This window comes from Hemibagrus wyckioides, linkage group LG24 (genome assembly GCF_019097595.1).
Source record: "Hemibagrus wyckioides isolate EC202008001 linkage group LG24, SWU_Hwy_1.0, whole genome shotgun sequence".
NCBI classification, from domain to species: Eukaryota; Metazoa; Chordata; class Actinopteri; order Siluriformes; family Bagridae; genus Hemibagrus; species Hemibagrus wyckioides.
Window position 1 is genome coordinate 12,300,754 of NC_080733.1, and position 9,202 is coordinate 12,309,955.

A 9,202-nucleotide genomic window follows, 5' to 3' on the forward strand; every position below is an offset into this window, starting at 1 on the left:
ATCAATGAGGTAGTGGAAGAGTGTGTGGGCGTGACCAAACAATAAGAACCAATAACACACCGTTCTGTGGTATAAGTGGAATGTAATTGGCTGGAGCAGCTGTCGATCTTGTTTCTCGTCGGCCAATTGTATATGCAGTAGATGTTTGAAGAAGAATATGCCAAATATGCAGTTCCGCGCGTTTGGAGGGGAAGTGGCTGCTGGTGACTGACCGTTGCTCTCGTGATGTAACAAATGCTGACAAGTTGATAGCCTTGTCCAGCCAAAGTTATTATTAGGGTCCAAGTCCAGACGTTTCTCCTTTTTTTTTTAAATTTCTTTTAGCTTTATTTCTTTTTACTAGTATTGCTTGTAAATAATAAGCATTTCTGTTTTTATTAAACAGTACATCATGGACAATTTCACATTTGATGTTCAACCAGATTTATATACACCGATCAGGCATAACATTATGAGCAAGTGAAGTGAATAACACTGATTATCTCCTCATCATGGCACCTGTTAGTGGGTGGGATATATTGGGCAGCAAGTCAACATTTTGTCCTCACAGTTGATGTGTTAGAAGCTGGAAAAATGGACAAGTGTAAGGATTTGAGCGAGTTTGACAAGGGCCAACTTATGATGGCTAGACGACTGGATCAGAGCATCTCCAAAACTGCAGCTCTTGTGGGGTGTTCCCGGTCTGCAGTGGTCAGTATCTATCAAAAGTGGTGATAGAAGGAAGGAACAGTGGTGAACCGGTGACAGGGTCATGGGCGGTCAAAGGTCATTGATGCACATGAGGAGCGAAGGCTGACCCGTGTGATTTGATCCAACAGACGTTAATGCTGATAGAAAGGTGTCAGAATACACAGTGCATGATGGGTCAGGGTTGTTTTGAAAGCAAAAAAGGGAGACCAACACAATATTAGGCAGGTGGTCATAATATTATTCCTGGTCAGTGTATGTTCCAACAGTTTTAGCAAATCTTGACATGCACTGTGTGAGGAAATCATACTTAATGCAGAATGACCAGTGCATGACCCCCCGAAACCCCCCCAAAGTAATTTTTCTGACCAATTACCTGTAACCCAATACCAACACCGACACTTTTCATGGTTGTTGCTATACAACATAACACACCATTACAAAAACTCAGAAAAGAGGAAACCAAGTTCACAGGATACCTTATGTCATAAAACCATGCCATTTATATGAATCTGAGCTTTAGGCAACATTCAAGCCATTTGCATCAATCAGGAATAGTCTAAACGGCCTTTGGTTATATTTCAATTTTACCATTAAACCATAGTTTGCTAGTGGAAAAACAGCTGATCAATGGACTTAGCAGTGAGGCAGGAAGTTTGCTTTTATTTAGCTATAGAGCACTGATCTGAACATAATTGTGTTATACACATTACCCAAATAAACACCACCTGTTCTGTTTTCATCCATCAGGTGCCAGAGCTGGCAGCTAAGTATGGCACAGAAACTGTAAGGGATTGCCCAAAATCCTCCAAATTTAGTGGACCTAAATATGCAAAATAATGCACTGATGACATCCTGAGGCAATGTTTGAAAGTTAAACTCATGAATCCAAGCAAGTTCTGCTGGCAAAACTGTCAGGTTTGTCCAGAATCTTTTTAAAAAACAGTTTGTATTAAAAAGGTCCACTAAATCAAACCAAGAAAGCAAAATGACTACTTAAAGGATATATGTTCCCTTTACACTGCTGTTGGGTGTTGTACTTTGTAATTTGCATCACAAAATATGCAAAGTACTGTACAGCTCATGCTAGAGAATCCACCAGATAATGCCAACATTTGTGTTCAGAAGCTTTTTTAAAACATACCATAATGGGCAACAAGGTCTATCTGCCTCCAGAACTGCTGTTTCCTGAGTGTTTTTTTTTTTTTAAATCATGTGGAAAGCATGTGTTGTGAGACACATTTGCGATTTTTTTTTTAAACTAATACTCTTGAACTGATTGTTCAAAATTAATTGTGCTCTAACCAGTGAAGACAATGTCCTTCCCACTCAGAACCAAGCCAATTATGCTCAAAATACACCCAGCCCGATGGTGATAAACTGTTGTGCTGCCCTCCATGCAACACACGAAAAAAAAAGTATACAATGGACATGTGTACAAAAGGCTAGACTTCAGGCTCTGACCAGTTTCCAGCTTATCCAGGGTGCGATATGGGCATTCCTAAGCTAGCTGACAATCTTTCCAGTGATTCAGCTGAGGTCTTAATAAGTGCCTGATAACTAGATTGCATCCACTAGGGGGCATTTCTTGTAAGGTACAAAATTACAATACCAGCCTATTAGGGTACACACAGGATGGGTGATGAGAGAAACCTTATGCAAAGAACAGAGTGGCAGCACTACAGCTGAGTGAGCTGTACTTACCATTTTCTGTCCAATACATTTATAATACTAGTCTGTAATATCAGAATACTTGTCATAAATATGGGAGCATGGACAGTTACCTCACAGGACAGAGATAAAGACAACTCTGATGCATGTACTGGGCACTGGTAGGTTTCTCGCCTACCATGAAGGTGGCCCGGGTTTGAACCCCAGCCACTGGATGTAGTGCTGGTCCCAAGCCCGGATATAAATAGGAGGGTTGTATCAGGAAGAGCATCCAGCATAAATCCTGTGCCAAGTTGGTCTGCTGTGGTGACCCCTCACACACAGTTGTTGATCTTTTGGCTGCTCCCTATGTCATACATGTACCAGTGCTGTATAAAGACATTTAAGAGTAATTTTAACAATTGAAGAGTCCCTCTCCATTAATAACAGGATAAGAATCTGTACACAGCTGCCAATAGGATGGAGGTGCAAGTTTGAAGTGACAGTATACCTGAAACATTTAAAGAGTGGAAAATAAGCATCCAAAGAGTCAAATCCTTTACATCAGTAACCAGTTTTTAAAAGCCAAAACTGGCTTGTTATAGTACATACTCAGGGGGAGGAGTAGAAGCAAATTCATACCTTGTATTTTTTATTTTTTTTTTAAGACTAGACTTAGTTCTTTTCAGGTAAAAAAGGTATTGATGTGGGGATGGACCCCCACAAAAATTAACCATGTGTAGGTAGTATTTAAGAAACTACAGTGATTCAGACTAGACTGCATGAGTACTTTACCTATATAGTCAAAGGGCATTCAAGTTTGAAAAGGAATGGGGGATTATTCCCCGCTTCCTCCTTTTTACACAAAAGGAAAGCTTTTAATCAGGTGTTTAAACAAATTGTTGGGCCTGATTTAGGTCTTTTTGTTTTGAGAATGGTTTGGACAAGATTTGGGATGAAATTTTGCCAAGATTTGCCTACTTTACTTCTAATGAGTTAGTACATGTCACATTAAGTGACTGCCCAAGCTGGACAAAGTACAAAAGGATTGGAGTCACCATGTTTAAAAGAATTACACTACTGAAATGGTCATGAAAGTCATTAAACTTCCCATGTAAAGACAAAAAACCCACAATCAGTATTTGTCTTAATATTTTATATCAAGCCAGCAAATCACATTGAAACAAGCCAGATAAATGGCCCAAGATGAGAAACAGGCTAGCTTTAACAGGAGTGAGCAAAACTACTTGTTTAATTGAAAGCTTTACCACACTATGCAAAATGATCCATGTCAGGTCACAGGAGTAAAAGGCTTACAAAAGTATGAGTTTTAAAAGGAACCTTTATTAAACATGCTGAAAGGTCAGTGTCCACATTTTACTGGAAAGAAGCCATTATGCCTGGAAAGAAGAACAAATCATGTCAGGATGCATACAGACAACATTCACCACAGAATTACTAAATGTCAGGTTCAAAGTCAGTCATGAAAATGCAGGCTTTCAGTCTGGCATGCAGTAGTTCAGTGGCAAACAATTGCTAGGTCAGATTTGGTCATGTATCTATGGCAATTATAACTAAGCCAAAGGCTGGATTAGAAGTTTCCTTTCACACATGGGGGTGAAAAGGCACAGCATGTCCAGCTTGCAGTTAAGAATGACAAGCTGCATAACATTTTAAGCCACTAGTTCATTACAGCTAACCAATTTAGTGAATTACTTGCATAATGAATTAAACGTACCTTCCCGTCAAAGCATGTCTTGCGGCATGGAGTTGGAGGCATGCACACTTCAGTGGAGCACATAAAGTAAATCTATTAAAGAGAAGGGAAAATTCAGTGCATGATTTAACAAGTTGTAGTCTACTGGAGAAACCTTTCAGGGGATACTGCACCTCCTCATTGATGTATTTTTGAGTGGTCACATTCATGAACTGGAAGGCAGTCACCACAAAGCGGCGCTCATGAGGAGTCTGCGGTACATCCAGTACACGGAGGAATGAAGACTGGCCAGAGGAAAGATCAGGGTTTGGGCATCTGCAAGGAGGGGGAAAATGGGGAAAAGTTTAAAAAAAAAAAAAAAAAAAAAAAGATAGATGGCCTATAGAGGGGAGGCAGGAATGATATTTGCAGGGGTATTTGTTCCTTAGGGATGGGGACAAAGCTATCATATGCCCAATAACCACTTATTTCCTCTTCCTTACAAAGCATACCAAATAGGGCTAAAATTAAATTTTCTACAAACAAACATTTACCAAGCCTGCCTCCCACACTTGGCCACAAACTTACCCTTCATAGAGCAGAACCAAGGCATTTGTTCCAGAGCGCGTGTAGGCCACACAGTAGTTTATTAAGAGTGTAGCCTCAGGTTTGGGGGAATTTAGCCGCACTTCCAGGTACAATGGTTTACCCAGGAGAACATTCAAGGGCAGATGACCATTCTTTGAGAATGAAGAGAAGGTCTCATCTAAAAACAGGATTGGGAAATACATTAGTCAGTATAAATCTAGTGAAAAGGATCATTAAAAGGACCATTTAAGCAAACATAGAAAACCAAAATATTCAGCATTGTAAGAAAACCCCATACCAGTTGCAATCCTGAGCTGAACACCAAATAGTCCACCAGACCTCACAGTGGATGGCACACTTGGGCTAACCACCATGTAGCCAGCAGATGCCCTCATCATTGTCGGACTGATCTTTGAGTACCGACACTCAACCATCACCCTAAAGGATATGGGGTAACATTAAATCTAAAAGCCAAATTAAATTTGGAAGAAAGTGTCAAGAGCACAAAACCTGCCTGACAGGGTGATCTCTGGTGATTACACCATACTTCAGGTTAAGTACTCTGATAGCTGTTCGCACCTCAGCCATGTACACAGTGGTGTCACCAATAGTCTGATTTGAATAGGGGGGAAAAAATAAAATTTCCATTTTATCAAACTGCATGAAAAATTGGTAGTAAAATCAACCCAAAACACTCACATAGGTCTTTGTCCCACATTCAGATACAAAGAACTTGAAGGTGGCAAATTCATCGGTAGCAAGGATGGGTTTACAGGGGGTCTTGGCTGCCACATGCAAACTTGTGGGGTTCACAGGGACAGTCGTGATGTTGGAGTAAATAGTAAACACAAACTGCCCGTCAGCTGTACATTCTTGGGACACAAAAAAAGGCACATCTAAGACCATGAAAAGAACCACTTCAGCAGGTAATGTGGATGAACACAGCCACCTACGGTCCATTGGGTAGTAACAGAAGGAAGTAGTCGCATCCATGCAGCATCCTTTGTTCATACACTCAGCAGCTGTGGTTTCAGTGGGACCACAGGACAATCTTTGGCTTATAGGAATGTCACAGCCTGTATGGTCAACAGATTGGTTGTTTCAATTGCATTCATGTTATGATGCAGCATGATACAGGTACCATTTACTTAATTGGCAAACCAAATTGAGCAAAAGTAAGATCATGGCAGTTGTGCAACAATTAAGCCAAGTTGACATTTGGAGCTACAGAAACATCCAGGGTAGTTACAGTACATTTGAGTCCTATATAATTAGAACAGTAATGCTTTATATATCTATCTATTACACAATCTACAGTCAGAGCAGAAGCTAGTGATGCTAATACAGCTGTCCCACAACTGCAGCATAGGCATTACTTGCTCACCTCCTCTTGTGTAGTTCTGTGGCAGCTTTCGATTTGGTGTCATGGCTGGCATTGGAGCTAGTGGACAGTCAGTTTGGTCACCAGAACGAGGGACTCGGATTTTCTGCGATGCCATGTCAGTATTGACATCACAGGACACTGTAACAACTTCAGCAGGGTCCATGTCATTAACAAGGAGCAGTCGCAGAATATATTTGCCTTCCTAGAGACATTAACACAAGGGATAAATGACAAAGGAATTGATCTCACACACACACTACATAAACAAAATCACATGCCAACACCTACCTCAACAGTGACATGACAGCTAGAGAAACTGACATGAACAACATCATTCCCCTGTTCCTTTGTCAGAGAATAGCCACATTCTTTAGTTACCCCTAGAACAGGGTCTAGAGTTGATGAGCCTGACAAAGAAATAAAATCAGTACACATCCCTTAAAGACTAGAAAGAACAAAGCCTCCTGCTCCAGTATACATACCCAAGATCTTCACTTCAGATAAAGAACCTGAGGGCAAAACTACTTTAACAGCATCTTTACCACAAAAGACAGAATACTTCTGGTGCTCTACGAGCCAATCCTCCTCACTGGGGACTGCAGGCTGCACAAACACAGCTCCAGCACTGAAGTGGTCATCATTTTGGTAAACATCATCAAAAGTCTTGAAACTCTCCACCCAAAAAGTTTGCACCATAAACAACTCAACACAGCATAACAGCAAAATTATGATAAGTTTCACTGCCATGTTCCCACCACTCCAAACACCATGAACTAACATCTTGCGCGCCACACTCTTATTTAAGAAAGTCAGGTGACTCAGTGTGATTTGGAGCACCTGTCACAAATTAGGTCCAATCCCTAACTGACAAGGCATTGAATTTTTCTTTGTCATGTCACACTCCACAGTGGTGTTAAATAACTCATATGAAAGCAGTCATTCAGAGCTTTAAGAATTTGTTGTTTTTCATAAGTATTATATACATAGATATGTTTTTTACTTTACATTTTTATGATCATAAAATTTAGGGGGGGAAATCCCTATCTATCTATCTATCTATCTATCTATCTATCTATCTATCTATCTATCTATCTATCTATCTATCTATCTATCTATCTATCTATCTATCTATCTAGAAATTGTGCATTTTTGATATATGACTGAATGTATAGTTGTGTATTTTTCTGATCTTTTTATGTGAACACTATTTATTTTAGATACCTATTTATTTTTTAGCTACTTTTATGCTCCTTCTGTTAGTTTGATGAATGATGCACTGACTGGATAGCATTTTTAATTCCGTTGTAGATGTTACAATGACAATAAAGATGTTATCTATCTATCTATCTATCTATCTATCTATCTATCTATCTATCTATCTATCTATCTATCTGTCTCTCTACCTATCCGTCTGTCTATCTATCTATCTATCTATCTATCTATCTATCTATCTATCTATCTATCTATCTATCTATCTATCTATCTATCTATCTATCTATCTATCTGTCCTCTCTTTAACGTTGGAGGAATCCTCCGAAGCACAAGGTGGCGCTAAGAACAATTTCTCATGTTTTAAACTATCATTGTTGCTTTGGGGAAAAGAGAAGAATATGCTGTGAACGAATGTTTTAGCAACAATATTTCATTTTACGTTTTTATAGATTTTATTTATTTATTTTTTTTAAATAAATCTTCTCAAAATTCTTGCTTCACAGAGCGGAAATTCGGTGAGTCTGTAATGTTGTTGATCGTTGTTCATCTCCCAGTAGTGTAGCTTGTGAGAGTGTATAAAGGAGGTGGGAGTGTTGGGTTTGGGTTTTAATTCATTTCTACACTCCGGGCTCTCAGCTGCACTGCTGTGTTAGATCTCCTCTGGACACTGCATCATGGTTAAGCTTAAAGTAAGGTTTTCTTTTGGAAATGAAGAAGCTACTTGTTAGAGTTTCTGGGGTGTGTGTGTGTGTTTTCATATCATGGTAGGACCAAATGTCTCACCAAGGATTTGAACATTGTGGTTTCCTTTTAGTTACTGAGATTAAGACCAGGGTTAGAATTAGGTACAGCATTAATTATATGCTGTATAAATAGTCTTCACAGCCCTACTGTGGTTGTGGTAGCTGGATTACTGATCAGAAGGGTGTGAGGTTGAATCCCAGGTCCACCAAGGTGCTGCAACTGGCACTTGAACAAGGCTCTTAACCCTCAATTGCTTAGTTGTATAAAATAAGATAATGTAATGGCAGAAATATAATGAAAATGTATTAAGTCAATCACTGTGTGTGTGTGTGTGTGTGTGTGTGTGTGTGTGTTTCAGGTGAAGATGAGCGCCGAGGCGGCGGACAGGGAGGCTGTGAGTGGCAGTCGACCCACTACGCCACCACAGACCGCCTGGTTCGAGTTTCTGCTTGATCCATCGTTACTCGAGCAGCACTTACAAAAAAGCTGTCCAGGTCACTATACCTTCCTCATTTCTATTTTGTCAGATGTGTCTACAGCTCTGGAGAAAAAAATAAGAGACCACTGCCCAATCTCCAGATTTGAACCCTTCTGAAAACCTCTGGAATGTCATCAAGAGGAAGATGGATGGTCACAAACCATCAAGCAAAGCTGAGCTGTTTGCTTTTTTTTTTGCAAAAAGAGTGGTGTAACGTTCCCCAACAGCAATGTGAAAAACTGGTGGAGAGCATGGAGCCAAAACGCATGCAAATCGGGGTTATTCCACCAAATACTGATTTCTTAATGTTATTTAGCCAAAGCATTAACACAATTTGTTTACAAATTATTTGCATTTTGTTTTATTTGAGTTATTAAAGCTCTGCAAATACTGCATGATCTTGGGTTATTTTGATGTGTTGCCATTTCCTTTAAATATACACTCTAAATAACAATAGTTATATTATGAATTTAGGAGAAATATTGTCAGCAGTTCACAAAAAATTAAACGAAACTGTTCATCTGACCAGTACATGAACCTGGAAGAAAAAAACATAAGAAACTGATTATTTTGCAGTGGACTCTTATTTTGCATATTTACGTATAAAGCTGTTCACTGTGTCACATCAGTTCGCTGTACACAATGTCAGCCATCCTCTATCTCCTCCACCACTGGAAAGATGTATACCAATGGCTTATTTCACACCAGATATAATGTGGATGATGAATTATTCTCACTGAGATTTGACAGGGTAACATTTATT

The 9,202-nt window shown here is 39.5% G+C and overlaps 2 protein-coding genes across 2 annotated transcripts in view; one reads left to right on the top strand and one right to left on the bottom strand.

The window, feature by feature from the left end:
* Positions 1-3,660: 3,660 nt before the first annotated feature.
* On the bottom strand, positions 3,661-6,763 carry LOC131345369 (zona pellucida sperm-binding protein 4-like). The gene is made up of 11 exons (XM_058378222.1): positions 6,488-6,763; positions 6,294-6,412; positions 6,006-6,207; positions 5,575-5,697; positions 5,321-5,493; positions 5,136-5,233; positions 4,920-5,059; positions 4,622-4,799; positions 4,228-4,369; positions 4,076-4,147; positions 3,661-3,737 (listed from the first exon to the last, which is right to left on the bottom strand). The coding sequence occupies exons 1-11, from the start codon at positions 6,750-6,752 to the stop codon at positions 3,732-3,734; spliced, it is 1,518 nt and encodes a 505-aa protein (XP_058234205.1). The 5' UTR covers positions 6,753-6,763; the 3' UTR covers positions 3,661-3,731.
* An 831-nt stretch (positions 6,764-7,594) lies between these two features.
* The window catches only part of ints8 (integrator complex subunit 8), a 14,410-nt gene continuing 12,802 nt past the window's right edge, over positions 7,595-9,202 (top strand). Inside the window, exons 1-2 of the mRNA XM_058378221.1 lie at positions 7,595-7,732; positions 8,320-8,455. Coding sequence (XP_058234204.1) covers positions 8,326-8,455 — 130 coding nt within the window. The 5' untranslated portion in view covers positions 7,595-7,732; positions 8,320-8,325. The remainder of the gene's footprint in view (positions 7,733-8,319; positions 8,456-9,202) is intronic.

Bases quoted from the DNA above. Each gene is read 5' to 3' on its own strand.
- LOC131345369 (XM_058378222.1), bottom strand. From the start codon at position 6,752: ATGGCAGTGAAACTTATCATAATTTTGCTGTTATGCTGTGTTGAGTTG. The intron at 5,494-5,574 runs GTAGGTGGCTGT...TTGTGTCCCAAG, and splicing joins CTGTTACTACCCAATGGACC to AATGTACAGCTGACGGGCAG. The intron at 5,060-5,135 runs GCAGGTTTTGTG...CATATCCTTTAG, and splicing joins ACCAGAGATCACCCTGTCAG to GGTGATGGTTGAGTGTCGGT.